The sequence below is a fragment of the Lutjanus erythropterus genome, chromosome 1 (genome assembly GCF_056507025.1).
Source record: "Lutjanus erythropterus isolate fLutEry1 chromosome 1, fLutEry1.hap2, whole genome shotgun sequence".
NCBI lineage: Eukaryota > Metazoa > Chordata > Actinopteri > Lutjaniformes > Lutjanidae > Lutjanus > Lutjanus erythropterus.
In genome coordinates this window covers 28,199,569-28,215,378 of record NC_139317.1, presented here as the reverse complement: position 1 = coordinate 28,215,378, position 15,810 = coordinate 28,199,569, and the positions used below count along the sequence as shown (strand labels likewise).

Sequence of the window (15,810 nt, the reverse complement as noted above, 5' to 3'; positions counted from 1 at the left end):
CTCGCTCACTCACATACACACACAAACCTGCCAAGTGAAGTTCGACAGATACTCCTTGTGAGTTCCAGTAAAACCACAGGGGTTGTGTTCTTGTGGCTCAAGAAGACCAAGCTTTCACAAAACTCTGGAAACAGATGTTTTAGGGTGTTAGTAATAAGCGATCAAACAAAAATGCGTCTAAATGGCGTTATGCAGAGCACTAAAGATTGTCAATATCAGGTTAATGTTAGAAAAAATGTACCTGTCATGGACCCGCTTGCTGCTCCGTCCAATTTTTGTGCCTCAGTTATGAAAAGTACCATTCCCAACAGTAGCACTGCAGGTCCTGTGCAACATACTGGCACTGCAAAACTCATCCTGACTGCATGAATCTTACAGGCCACCACACCAAACCAGTGGCAGGCTGCTGAGCAGAAGGCCTGAGACAGGATGCAGGGGGAAAATATTTTTTAAGGCTACTGCAAATTACTTCCAAGGGGTGCAAGTCAACTTTTCATTTAAGCCTGATAGTTATGTTAGACAACAGATATAAATGAGTACCAGTAAGAACTGATTCTGATCCATGATTAGGTTAAATCTGCAGTTTTTTGTGTGTTGATAAAATGTTTACTTGACTGATTAAATCTAAACTTGATTTGCTGTGAGTAGTAAGAAGCAGGGATAAAATGATTTCCAGTTTCACAATAAACCACAATAAAATTAATGATCATTAGTATTACCAGAATGTAAAGTCACGTTTGATTTTTACGCTTTGAAAAACTCACAATGAATACTGTCCAGAATAAAGCAAAGTCAGGAACAGTCTCCCAGACACAGGCACAGCAGCAACCTGGGTTTGTTTTGTGTCAGTGAAAAGACTGATATCCCAAAGGACATGATGCCATTTCAAATCATGGACAAGTTTTCAGTAGAAGACCATACCGTATTTGTGAACACTTTTAGCAGATTTTAACAAAACCATGATAATACTGAAAACGTGATAATTTTGGTCACTATCGTCGTGACATGAAATTTTCATCTGTAGTTAGTAGAAAAGGAAAACTACATCTTCAATCAGGAGGCCATTAAGATAAAACAGGGTTAAATGTTCTAAATAACAGGCTGCTGCATTGTGGTTCTCCATCAGTGTGTGTCTGGTAAAACAGTGCCAGAAATTTTGACAGCGGCTTTTTATCGGGCGTCAAACTTCAGATGCAGTTTTGTCTGCCACAGTGGTCCAAGGACAGTGATAGATTAGGTGCTGCGGCTATTGTTTAAATTTCCAGTCCTCCTTCATTTATTTTCAATAACATTTATTGCATGAGCTCATATTTTAGCTGGTGCTACTCATTTTTACTTGTGCAAAACCTTAAGTAGACACAGACTAATGCAATTTGACTGTTAAGCACCAAAACAAGAGAACCATGAATCAACTGTCTAAAGTCCATCCATACTAACCACTACCCATCTCTCCATCTTTAACTTTTTGTCAGTTTTTTGTCTTTCTTCTACCTACCTGTAAGAAAAACACCACCAGTCCTACTTGCAGTAATTCCCAGTCAGAATCCTGCAGGTTAAAGTCCGACCAGACGATAGATTTCTCAATCAGCGCATGGTATATCAGGTATACCCCTCCTGCAACAGAATACAACATGCCACTGATGTAATTGGGACAGTCTAATGAAGTAAAATAAATAGAGCATAAAAAAAGAGTACAGTGTTAGCATGAAATTGAGAGTGCTGATTTGAAATTGTAAGGAAGACAGGATCTTTAAGTAAATAGAAGAAAATTAGCCTGTAGTATTGAGTGTAATAAACGGAAGACTTCATCACAGCTGGAAAATATCCTTCACAATCCATGAGCACCTCTGACATCACAGAAAGATGCTTGTCCTTCAGTGTGAATGTAGGAAATTAGATTTTTCCAAACATGGCAGTGTTGAGTGTTCATAATATATTTCAAGAGCGTGTGTAATTTTGTCAGCATGGTTTTTGTGACTGTTGTTGAAACAGACATTGATGGCTGATACTTACCAATGACTATTATCCTCAGAATACTGCTGATGACAAACACAAAGTCCCTGAAACCGTCCAATTCTGACAACGTATCCTGCAGAGACAGAGGAAGAGATGGGAAAAGAGTCTCATGCTGCTACATTTATCCACTACAAATGATGCAGACAGTTCAATATCCAGCTGAAGTTCTATCAGAAGATATAGAAAAACACCTGGCACAGCTGTCCATGTGGCCAGTACAATTACAACAAATGGCAATTAAAAGAATAGTTTATATTTTATGATAGGCCTGGGCGATAAAATGATAGCGATAGCAATAAGAAAATAGCTTGTTCAAATGTTTGATAGTTTCATGTAAAGCATTACATGCAAACTGCTATGAAAGCACAAAATGACAACCTGTCATATCCCTTGATCATGGATCATGCAACAAGTGACACACGAATAGCCAATCATTTAACAGACAAGACCCATGTGTGTGCCCTCTCTGTCTTACAAACTCTCTATCATATCCCAAGGTGCTGCAGTGAGAACAGCCAATCATTTCACAGGTGTGTTTTTCAGTAGGGATGCACCGATTCCCTCTTTACCCTATTTTTTGTTGCACCGTCGTTATTAGCGAGAGACTTGTTCTCAACATCATCCACTAATGACCGCAGTTACTTTGGTGACTGTCCGTAAAATTCCACATAATTCCATGTAAAACTGAAACAACCTCACAGAGAGCACCTGTAGACGGCAGCCAACCAATAGGACCTGACAGGCGTAAACTAGTTGAATGCCTCGCCTAATTAACCCCATAGACGAAGAAAAAACACCACTGCCACCAGCCTGTAACCCTCTTTTCTTGGTAATAAGCTGCTGCAACTTCTCTTTGTGTACTCTTCTTTATTCTCCTGTTAACCTTTACCAAAACGGCGTGACAACACAGTTCACCTAACTTCACTCTTTGAGGTTCACAGCAGGGTAAACAAAACTGTTGCACACGGCATCACACTCATACTTGTCCCCCTTAAACAATGGCAGGTAGGAACTAAATAGCACTTAGACAAGAGGGACATGGAGAAGAAATTTAAATACTACATGTAAATGTGTAATTAAAATACTGGCTAAAGTGCTGTACATTATAATGAATTAATTATCACATGTAACTCCATTTGTAACACTAAACTTAATTCTGCACATCCATAATAATGTTGTGTAATTATTATTCTGAAATATGTCATGTGCACAGTCAACTGCACAGCTTAAAAAGGAACACAAAATAGTAAAGTAAATGACCACAAATAACCCAAACATGTAATGTATAAAGTGACTATGGTTACATTAGCAGGAGGAGCAACAATTTGTTATATTTAGAAAGTGGCGTACATCTGATGAAAATTAAACGTTTTTAAAGTTATTCTAAGAACTGTAATGGTATTATTAAGTACTCGTATTGGTTCTCAGTATCGGCAAGCATGCAAATGTATGTACTTGTACTCCGTCCGAAAAAAGTGGTATCGGCACACCCCTAATTTTCAGTTGCCCTGTCAACACGTGAGAAACAGTGTGGAGTTGTGCGCGAGACAACAAACAGCGTGAGTGACACAAGAGCCAAAGAGAAACAAAATGACAAAATGAGCGCAGATGAAAAAGGACAGGTCACGCTCACCGGCGTGGCAGATAAGCAGAGGAAAATAGATGGATGGATGAATCGACAGCTTTAGAACAACGTTGTGTGTAAACTGCTGGAATGGCGTCCGGACCAAGACTAGCAATAGCTGCTTCCGCCCTCCGGAGTACACAACATGTCATCAGTCACAAGCTACACGATTGATAATCATCGATATCTACTGATATGCAACTTCCCTGTCATGATAAACGTATGGTTAGGTAGATTATGGATAGGATAGATTATGGTTAGGATCAGTGGATGAGTGGTGAAGGTTAAGGTGAAGACAGAACAATAGAAACACGTTACACAAAAACATTATACCTGCATGGTGTTAGTAGCCTGCAGTGGATTTTCCCACCAGCAGAGGGAGACGAGGAGTGAAGAGAAAATTCCGATCCCAACGTAGATAAAGCAGTCAGCGCTCTGGCTGTCCACATATGATGTTACACGAACGTAGTAGTCAGCTCCCAGGAGGCAGTAACCTGTTAGTTAGATGGTTAGTTAGTGTACTAGTTCAGTTAACTAAAAGCTAAAAGTAAAGCCAGCCAAAATTTTTTAAGTACTTAAAAAGATATTTTCTTAAAAGTGAGTGCTGTTGAGGTATTTTTTCCACCATGGAACCTGAAGCTTGCAACCTACATACAACTTTGATTTGAATAGTCAAATAAAAACTTGGCAGTGTTGTTATGCCTGTTAGTAAATCTTACATCATTCATCTGAGACACTTGTCATAATTAGGGCGGCAGATTTACTGAACCAGATATTTCATGGAGTAACACAGCTCAACAATGGAAAAAAAAAAATGAAAGAGCTGACATGACAGATAATTAGAGCGACACTTCAGCTTAGTCAAAACTTGAAGACACAAACTGAAATGTGTTCAAAACAAGTGGGAGAAATGGAGCAAAACAATTGGTGTGACACCTGCAGGAAGACGAGTATAACAAATTGTCATCCTCTTCTTTCTGCTTCATCTCCTTCCTGGTTTTAACTTGTAAAAACGTGTCAGCACGGATATTAAACAAATCACTTTGAAAGGTAAATTTTCAGTTTTTTTCTTGTGAAGCAGTGTTTTGTTAAGTCAAGGGAGTAAATAACCGTTTCAGAATGCAATTTTCTTTTTTGAAAATGTTGGAACAACAATAAACCAAATTGGACTTGACTCTCAACAGCACCATCTTGAGTCTGTGAAGGTAGAACTGATCATGGAGACCTACTTTTTGAATTTGCTCTTGTTTGGAGTGATACTAGTAATATCATAGTACCAAAAGAGAAGTAAAACATGAAGAGAGTTACCAGCAACTGTGAGAATGAGGGAACAAATTGGGAAAATGATTTTCCATTGTTCTCTCTGTAGTCTGAAGACTATCTGCAGAATGGCAGACATAATGCAGACTCCTCCACTGATGAAGAGATTTGTCAACACATCAAACTGAGGCATCACAACTAGCACCAGGACGGAAGTACCAAGAGACACCAAACACTCGATGGCACATATCTGGAAAATACACAAAGAAATACACTATTACGTTTGTATACAGCACCTCTATCCACTTCTCTTTTTTCCTATGTTATGTCTTTTCCTTATGTTGTGAGGATTTGCTGAATGGACTGCAGCAGAGGGAAACTGTCATGCTTCCAGTTTGTAATTTTGAAAACGGCAAGAGGCGTGAATCTCAGTGTGTTCATGATGGCAAATATAAAACAGAAACTTGTTAGAACGACTCACTGTTATACTACACTCAAGATCTCCTAATTGCACATACTCTTTATAATAATATCCATTTTGTTTAAAAAGAATTAATGTGATCTATTTAATAATAATGTTTTAGGTTTAGTAAAGCTGAGTATTTGAGAGTGTGTGGTTATTTTACAGCATTATCTAAACTGTCCTCATAACAATTAATAATCTGAACAGATAAGCAGTCATAAAATAATGTATGACAAATATCTAAACAAATGCTGTAATATCCTTGTGATATTGTTAAGTCCTACGGTGAAAGGTAGAAAGTAAGTATTTATGATATACATTTTCCACTAGCTTACATGTTTTATTTAAATGCAAAGCAGGTTAGTGTGCTTAAGAAATACATACAAATGACATGGTCCTCATGTTGGGCTGTACGAAGCTCTTGAAGGCACATCTCCACAGTGATTTAATAAACACCAGGAAGTTGGGGCAGACCAGGCAGAAAACCAACATCAGCATGTAGAACTGCTTTTCTTTTGGGCTGCGCATTGAGTTTGGACTGGCCAATGCTGACAGCACCAAGAGAGAGCCCTGAATGGATGGAGACCAAAAGCATGTTAAAAAAAAACAAAGGCTTTATAAAGATGAGACAGAAGACCAAAGGTTAGCAATTTCATGTCATGTACAAGTTACAGAATTATTATATTTCTCTCTCTCATAGAGAGACTATAAAAGAGTGCATTTGACTTTGTCACTGTCATTTGTTTTGAGTGCAGTTACAGGAAAATTATGTGTGCAACGCTTCCGTAAACTATAAAAATAAAGATGACTGGGATTTACTGGCAAGTAGGTAGTTCATCAGGTTGAACAAAAATAAATTTCCTGATTACAGAGGGAAATAGAGCTATATTTAGGGAATCTATTGTTTTAAGTCTGACTACAGTCCTGTGATTCATCATCAAGAAAGAGAAAGACAGTGCCAAAGGAAGAAGACGAGAGATAGAAGCAGGGGGGCGGACAATGCAAATGCATGCACGTACCAGAGAATTAATGATTGCTAGAGAGAAAACAAAATGAAAGACTGAGCTGGGTAAAAAAAAGATCAGCTATTCAACTATTTACTATAAGATCTGCCTTACTGTAAATAGCACTTTGTGTTTTTGTAAAAAATATTAAATATCTGATGAAAAGCACAATTATTGTACCAAAAACAAATTTGAAATACTTAGGTGAGACTGATGTATCTTTATTTTTGCTGTTTATGATTGATTAATATAACATTACATGCATTTCTATACATTTATAACAGTATTCTTTTTCGTATTTACGGAGAGTTGGTTAAATATTTCCCAGGAACTGTTAAAGGAAGTGTTAAACACAGGGACCACGTCAAACACTGCTGCCAGTAAGAGACATGTATACAACAGGTATTTGAATAAGATCCTGTTATACTGCTTATAGAGTGTTGCAGGAATGAGCCCTAAAATGCAACACTGAGTTAGCATTTTTACACCTCATTGGTTTCCTCATCTCTGAGTCTCTGGGTTTTTGGATAGATGCCTGCAGATCTGTGGTTAACACAAGCTTAAAAGATTTTCACATGTCATTCTACAACATAAAATACATAACTTAATACCCACAAGTGAATTCTGAAGCATTTTCGTGTCTTAAAAGAGGTGGTTGTGGCTAAATGGATATAAAATATTAAAATGTTATCACACTGAACACTAGTCACTTTGAAGTAGTGATATGAAAATTGTGACTATGGAGTAGTTTGTTCAAAACTAATGTTAGCTTTTTACTTGTGCCAATCTGATATACACTCTATTTTCCTCACAAAAGCCTAAACAATTATGACACATCATATATGTGTGTGGAGCAAACAGAGGAAGAACTGGGAAGCTCGCATAAGCAGCAGCATAAAACCTAAGGAAAGAAGTCACAGACCCAACGATACTGTTTCATGGACAGGTAATAAAATAAATTCAAAACAATTCGAGCCACTTTGATGTAAAATTGAAATACATGCTAAATAAACAAATAAAACTCATCAAAATTAAACTACAAACAAAAAATTAAAATTACCGTTATTTTTGAAAGACTTTCTTGGGTAAATCAGAGAATAAAAATACTACAGTAATTGAACCAAATTATGTTGAAGGCATACATATAAGATTTTCAAAGTCTGCCTGGGAATTAAAAAGGCTTTATGTTCTCTGACTTTAATCAAAGATTATTAAAGCCAGTTTCGTGGTGTTTCTAATGTGAGTCAAATCTGAATCAAAACAATCCCAAGATTTTTAGCTTGAGGCTTTACATTTAGTACAAGGCACCATATGGTGGTGCTTCTTCCTCTGTGCCTTAACACCAAAGATGAATAGATGAATACCTTCATGAATAGATAGACTGATGCATAGACAGACAGACAGACAGACAGACAGACATATAAATAGATAATCCCACCTTGGAGATGACTGCGCTGGTCAAGACAGCTAAACCCACAATAACAGCCACCAGGTACTGAGCCAGTTGAAAACATCTTCTCTTACTTTCCTTTTCAGATCCTATTGGGTTCAGCTGGAATGGATCCCATGTATCACTGCAACACACACATGAGAACGCATACATTGAATGACTTCACCTATCATCATGGTTATCCCATGTATTAAGGCCAGAGACGATCCCAGCTAACTTGACTTTGAAGGCATGAATAAGATGGCAGAACACCAGTGACAACTATTGATTTATAGGCTGATGTTAGACTTTGAATGTTTTAGTTTTCATCTATGTGAAACTCAGATGAAACCATTGAGGTGTGTAGTTTGCTGAACGTGTAGTTTAATGCCCTAAAACAAGAGTTCAGAGTGACCGAGGGAACGTGTCTGGGAAGACAGTGTTTGATACTGGGAAAGGGTCATAAATAAGACGAGGTGACCCAATCAATAAGTTTATTACCGTGTAATAATGATCATTCAAATGATCATGCTGGCAAATGCATGTCATGATCAGGGTGTGGAGTTGGATGCTGGCACGTCTTCAGAAGGTTCAAATATATAATTATGATTCATTTGTCAGAGTCAAAAAAATCACTCATAATACAGACAGTACATCCCCTGAATAATCAGGATATTCCCTTCTTAATTTCTTTTTGTTGGTTTCTGTAGATTTTTGTCTGACTACTGTATAGTTACTTGTCATGAGGGCATGAAGTTTAGGTGAATGAAATACCATAGGTGTCCTAGGATGGATTGTTGCCGAAAAACTAGAGTTACACAGCAGGCAATCAGGCTGATTGAGCACTCAGAGTACCTCTGAATATACCTGAGTTTTGGCACTATAAACTAACTTAATGACTTAAGAGTCTGAATCAGCCTCTCTGTCATCTCCCACTGGTGGCTGATTAATGTCAAGTGCTGAATAATCTCGTATCAGGGTGTGGGTTTTACTGCCTTCAATTGATAACACTGTAATATTTGACTTTGCCATAGCAACCATCAAAATACCAACAAGTCCAGGTGAATCTGCGCTGCAGTATATCCAAAGCCACGCTGGCAGAGGGGTTCAGGAGATGAGGTTGTAATATGAGTGCATACACTCTTTTCTTTAATGATGCATATAAATAGGTAGAGATTACATTGATGGGCATGAAAAAGCTGCTGAATTTAGAAGGGCAAAGACACTGTTTTAAACAACTCCACGCTTCCTAAAAATCACAAATAATTGCTTGAAAGAGCATCACTAAAATAAAAAAGGCTGGCCTGGTCCACCTTAGTCCACCTCAGTCACAGAGTTATTCTTTAAAGGAGTTTACCACTTATATATCACATGTTAGTTTAAAAAAATAAAAATCTTAAAAAGAAAATACCTAGTGTTTAGGCCTGGCAGGGAGTCAATCCTGATCCATACCCACTGTATCATCACGCAGTTCTATAATTGCATATAAATACAAAGACACCAGTATACCGTAGCTTGTCAAAGAGAAGATTGGACCAACCATGTATAAAGATTGTATCCACCAACTTGCACAGATCTTTGGTCTTTTACAGTCAGAAAGGAGCATAAAGCCTGTGACTAAGTAAATACGCTAGATAATACCCTGAATACCCTGGTCAGTAATGACTGGAGTTCTAGGGGCAGACGACTCTACAGATCCCGCTAGAATGCTAACTGTTGCGTGTTCTTGTACCAGAACAAACATGGACGGCAACCAGCATCTTGTATGAAGCGCTTGGGTGAGATCTTCCATTGTAGTTGTCATTTTTGCTCACCATTCTCCCTCAGGTGAGACACAAGTGACGCCACCTTCATCGGTCAGCAATATCTGTTGCAAATATTAAATGTTTTTAAAAAAATCTTCAGGAGAAGGATTGGCAAGAACTGGATTTGAAGATTAAAGAATGATTTTATCTGTCGACTGCAACACCAGACTCAGACTGGAACAGACCAGGTCCAACTTTGTCATCATCTTTGTTATCATATTCATAATCGGCTAACAGTTTAAATTAAACTAAACTAAGTTTTTCTCATACCAATCCAAAAGCTAACACCAATCTGACTGTAGTTCTGCTATACTGTATGTTTACTGTAATACAGCATTTTATTCTACTCTTGGACGCTGCACATCTCAGAACATAGCAGACTGGTTCAACTTGCCTAGATTTTAATTGTTGACCCTCTGATGATCTTACAACGCACTTGTATACACACCACTCATCACAGTTAAATTAAATTTAATGTACTGTCAAATAAAAAAACATGAATAATAAATACCCTAAGTTGTCTGATAGTATCCAGAGTGTAGTGTTTAAAGAGTGAGAGTTTTTAAAATTATAATTTGTTGTTGAAAATTGAAGTTGTTTCTGTTGTTCCAATCATATACAGTAGAAGATAGCAGAACATAAGTAAATTGTGGCATAAAAGAATTAAACACAGAAACAGCCTGATTGTTTTGATCTCAGAGATACTAGTTTATAGAAAGTGATTAGAACCCTAGTATGTTTTTCACATTTTAAATGGAGTAGCATTCCCCTTACAGCAGCCAGTATCTGTGGGGATGATAAAGAGAAGCACAGCAGTGCACAAGGAAATTAACTGTTTCCTAAAACTGTAAATTATACCAAATGAAAATGTAGTAATAAAATATTCATTACCAGTATCTATCTCGCTAATAATTAACCTAACAAGTATGAAGCGGTCAATAAATTTTGATTGTATGCCTATAAACACGAAGTGGAATATCCTCCTAGTTCAAAGGTACGTGGTGTGTTGAACACATTTCTTTTTAAATCAGTCTTACTGTTAGAGCCAGTCAGATACAACTTTATAACTTGATGGCGTGACAAATTTCTGTAGCTTTGTTGGTTAAAGGATAACCTGTATTTGCCTTAAAGAAATAAAATTCACTGTGTAATTCTTGTAAGTTGTTTTGTTGGCCTCTTCTCTAGCATTGCGGTAAATGATGGCATCACAGAAAAAACTATTTCCTTATTGAACCACTGGAACAGACCACTGGTCAGTGGATTCAGAACTAGGGACATAAACAAATCTGAATATGTTGTTTGTCTGCATTATCAACACATCTGTGGCCTAAACAGATATTATCAGCATCCTAATTTGTTTGACTTTGTGAAATAATAGCCATAATAATTTAGTTTTAATTTAGACATTCAGCGAACTTCATCCACAATAACTTTTCAGCAGTTTCTCCTATATTTGTTGGGCAGTGCGCGATATACGCTTCAATAATGTTGTGCTATTTTACCTCCATAATATAATAATTAGAGCTGCAGAGACTCATTCCTAGGTGATCAAGTTTTCTACTGCCTAAAATAATAGCAGGAGCAGAAGTTCAGTTTCTCTCAGACCACTTGAATAACGTGCTTAAAGGTTATGATGGAACATTTGCCCATTGATGCCAAAATAGACTGCCCATGCCAACTTTAATTGATCGATTGACAGAAAATTAATTGGCTACTACTTTGAATATTGATTAATCTTTTAAGTAGGCCAGGGTGATATATCTATTATGGTGATGTGAAACTAGAGGTCGTCTTCGATTGTGGTTGTCATCATATGATTCATCGTGAGACATCGAGAAATCGATACAAATGTGTGACGACTGAAATCGGTTGAGATGAATCGCGACGCCATTTTTAAAGAACAGAGTGAGTAAGACTGCGTGAGATTGGCCTGACCTGAAGAGAAAATAAGTATGGGTGCTTCTGACAGAGCTGGTTTGATATACTGTGCGTAATTTTGTGCACTTCAAAGTTCAGAAACACTTTCAAATTCTAATTCCTGCACCTACAGTAGTGTTAGCGGGACAGAGGAGTGACTGCACTTCCTCAAACCAGGAGATCTGTCTCCTCGCTTTGAAAATCTTTTCTCTTTGTTTCCTCCTGGTAAATCCCCCATCACGCTGCCATCGCTTGCTCTCCTGCTTCTTAAAGGTGATGAGAGCCGACTTCCTGGTCAGCTTATTGCTGCTTATTTCATGTTCCGCCTAAACAAGGGCACTTGGGTACATCTGATAGGTGTATCCCACTGTGCACTGGTGGTGCAAGGGGCAGGACAGGGCAGGATACCCCTGTACCCCTGGCACAAGATGGCAAAAATGGATTTGGACACACCTTGAATGAATTAAATCCATTGCGCCTCGTGCTTTTCAGTTGCGCTTTTGATCAGCGTAAGATAGACCCCCTGTGTTCAAAAATGCGTGCAAATACTACAAGAGGGTGATGACCTACACAAGTAGTACAACCAACATGATGCAGCATGTCACCTGGCACCACAGTGAGAAGCTCAAATCAACACTGCCCTAGTAAAGAAACTGCTAAAAGGACAATCCGCACTGACAAGCAGATTTGCAAACTAGGAACACATGCAAGCCTTAGTTTGTTTATTTGAAGAGATTTAATTTATTTGTATTATTCATTTAGTGATATTGACGTTGGACTTGATTTAAAAATCCAATTTTAATTTATTTTTTGTTATTTAAGTTAAAATGTAATTTCAGAGGACATATGGGTTGTTTTGCACAGTTTACTCCAGCTTAGAGATAAAAAATGAATTAAAAAGGATTCTCTTTAATTTGTTAAAGATGAGAGAAAATATATGTTGTAGTTTTTATATATTTAAATTTCTCTCTCTCTATATATATATATTTTAAATATACATTCATTGCATAATTTGTGCTTTGCAGCTACGCTCTGCCTCAGACATGTTGTGTTTTTTGTCTGAGAAATAATTCCAGGAATATTTTTCAGTCATTATTTGTCTGCAAGCTCAGTCTGTTCATGAAGTCCGTATCAGAAATCGTATTGAATCGTGAGTTGAATGTATCATTATATCATGATATGACATAAGTGTTGTATTTTCCTGGTTTTAAAGACTGCGTTACAGTAAAGTCCTTAGGTCTTAATCCTCTCTGGGGGAAATTGGAGTAATTCCATTATTAATTATTTTACACACATGTAAGCTCGTATACACACATGCAGTTTGTGGGAGAGATGGATGCTGCCTAGAAACAGGAGCCCTGAACAGTTGGGGGTTCAGTGCTTCGCTCAAGGATGCCTCAACAACAGCAGTGCCCAGGAAGTGGTACCTCTGCAACTACCAGTACACTCCATACTTCTTGTTCCAAGCTGGACTTGAACCCTGTGGTCCCCAAGTCAAGTCCTTACAGCAGCCACTGCAGAGGACTGATGGCCTCAGTACATGAGGTGCATGCTCTACCAACTGTTTTCAGTGATAGCAAATCTGAAATGTCTTGACTGTTGGTCCAAGAAATTTGTACTGGCATTTTTTTTTTTTTTTTACATTTTTTGAGACCAAATGATTATTGAGAAAATAATCTGTTAACAAAAAGACAAATAGTTAGTTGCAGCCCTACTAATTTTAAAGCTTGTATTTGCTCACTGTAAAAAAAAAATAAAAATCCTATTCTGTTTCTGTACATGGACCATTAATTGGTATACAGCTTTACTTTAGACTCGACTTGAGACTTTTTCAAGTTGGGTTTCAAATACAAATCATGTTTTATTATGTGAATAACTGAAGTACATAAAATATTATGTTATTTTGTATATGTTGGCAGCTTATTTATATACACATAGGGAGTATACTGTAAGTGGCAGTAGAAAACAATTTCAAAATCCATACAATGTCAAACAAGTATCGGTGTAGGCCCTGCTTACTTCCAATATTAATCAAAATGCAATTAGGAATTATTATGACATAAACAAATACTGATACAGATATTATGCCACTTATGAAAATTATATGAGGTTATTTCAGGTTATTTCTCTTTATCAGGCTGCCACAGCACAGAACCAGTTTTCTTTAACAAGTCAACCAAACAGCCTCACAAAGACAGCATGTGTCTTAAGAAAAAAAAAGTAGCCCCCAGAGAAAGAAATGGATTTCTGCTGTCTAAAAGAAAGTAAGACAGAAAAATCCCCCATTGTATATATTTGAAGAAGCTGCCATCTACATATATGTAATATGTATTTAAATTAATCTCATGTCACATTTTATCCTCTGTCATCTGTACCATCAATCACCACCTTATAAATAAAGTAGACATGAAATGAGATGACCTTCAGAAGGCAACATATGCGGTAGATTAGTTTTTACCCGTGTCTTCCTTCTCTTTTCTTTCCTCTATTTCTGAGTTCCTCCATGTTGCTCGCCTGCCCGACTCCTTATGGAGGCCTGTGTAGAGTCTGTGTCTAAGAGGAAATATATACAGAGAGCTGAAATTAAGGAGGTCATTGTCTCTGATCGATTACAGAATACAGTACAGTATGATATGTATTTTAAAGATTTGAATATTTTATGGTCAGCATTGACCTCATTGAGTCATGTTGAAATCTTACCTTGGTGTCTTTAATTCTTCTGTTAGTTTGATCTTTTATCTTCAAGTTTTCAGCAATCTCATTCCTAAAGCCTTTCACCCAGTTTCTTCCCACCGCAACTATTAGCAAACTACTATCCAGAGGAAAGTTGTTTCAGTCATACGAAGTAGCGTTGATGATGTGAAATTCCAAATCAGAAGTACAAACATGTATTTTAAATTACTTTCATTTTAAAAAGTTCCTAATTGAAGTCGACTGGAAACCAGCTGTGTCAAAGTCTCAGTCAGACTGTCAGTCTGTTTGTCCTTTGTTCACCAGTTTGTCTGTGTTATCACCAGTTTATGAAAGAAACACCCATACAGACAGTCAGGTTCAGCCCCTTCAGGTGTGTGTGTGTGTGTGTGTGTGTGTGTGTGTGTGTTTGTGTGCTTATTATCATAGTTTGTGTAAGCTCTGCGGAGCAGAAAGTATGTATATGGGTGTGACAGATATTGATAGATAACCATAAGCATAAGATACTGTTACCACCCAACATAAGTGAGTTATGTGATTCTATTATGTGCGTGTGTGTGTGTGACGTTTGTCAGTAACCAAAAAAAAGTAATCTATCTAATTTTATGGGGGGCATAAAAAGGTTCAAGGATCATTTACACTGAGACACATGCAAGCAAACCCTGTTTCCAGTCCTTCACACCACTGCTTCTCCGTCACCACACACGTGCCTGTCACCACCAACCCTCACCCCTCCTCTCTCTCCTTTTTAATTAACTAAGGCCAACACTTAGCTTAGTGTTCTGTACAAAAGATAACCTTTGGCCGTCAAAATGCTGTAGGGATGGTGAGGTGGTGTTGTTTTTAGGGGTCTCACATAAATGCTGCCTCCTTTTCATTGTGTACATCAGAGGGTCTAAGGAGAGATGGCGTTGTATGATATGAGGCAATATGAATAAAATGGGCCTGACTTATATACAAGAACTGTCTTTTGCTATAATCTCTATATGCAGTGTATATAAAGAGACCACGATGTCCAGTATTGATTTTTTGATTGAGCTTTGTATACTTGTGTGTATTGTTTTGTGAGGCTTGATGAGCAACGGCCCAGCAGAAGCATGGAATACCAGGTTTTATCTCTTCTTTATTGCTCTATGATTGTAAAGGATACACCCCATCCAAAGCTCATCCACCAACACAGGAAGCTGAATTCTGTTATTTGTTTATTTTAACAACATAAATCCAGTCTTTGTGGTTTAACACATAATGTAAACATGCTTATTTGCCAAGGCATTCAATGTTTATGTCATATTTTGTCATAAACATGGTTAGGTTTTATTGTTTTCTTTTGGGCTGCACACCATTTCGACATGTAAGACATCATTTTTGGCTGTCAGAAACATGAAAATTGGTCCAACATGAAGTTTTAATCAGTTTGTGTCTAGTGCTGACCTTGTTGCCCAGAATAGATTTAGTGTGTGACTGTTACCACTGGGTGTCAGTGCAGGGCTTTGATTTAAGCTTATGCCCATGCTTGAGCGATTCTCCACAGTTTTCAGTTGTGTACATGTGTGTATGAAAGGAAACGGACGATGCAGAAGAGTTTTTGTTTGTGTACTCAC

At 37.6% G+C, this 15,810-nt stretch overlaps 1 protein-coding gene across 1 annotated transcript in view; it reads right to left on the bottom strand.

The window, feature by feature from the left end:
• The window catches only part of chs1 (chitin synthase 1), a 31,120-nt gene extending 16,618 nt beyond the window's left edge, over window positions 1–14,502 (bottom strand). Inside the window, exons 1-10 of the mRNA XM_084718635.1 lie at window positions 14,219–14,502; window positions 13,977–14,071; window positions 7,806–7,941; window positions 5,748–5,933; window positions 4,949–5,150; window positions 3,974–4,134; window positions 2,014–2,089; window positions 1,496–1,614; window positions 242–419; window positions 28–124 (exon numbers count right to left, since the gene is read on the bottom strand). Coding sequence (XP_084574761.1) covers window positions 28–124; window positions 242–419; window positions 1,496–1,614; window positions 2,014–2,089; window positions 3,974–4,134; window positions 4,949–5,150; window positions 5,748–5,933; window positions 7,806–7,941; window positions 13,977–14,023 — 1,202 coding nt within the window. The 5' untranslated portion in view covers window positions 14,024–14,071; window positions 14,219–14,502. The remainder of the gene's footprint in view (window positions 1–27; window positions 125–241; window positions 420–1,495; window positions 1,615–2,013; window positions 2,090–3,973; window positions 4,135–4,948; window positions 5,151–5,747; window positions 5,934–7,805; window positions 7,942–13,976; window positions 14,072–14,218) is intronic.
• Between the last annotated feature and the right edge of the window lie 1,308 nt (window positions 14,503–15,810).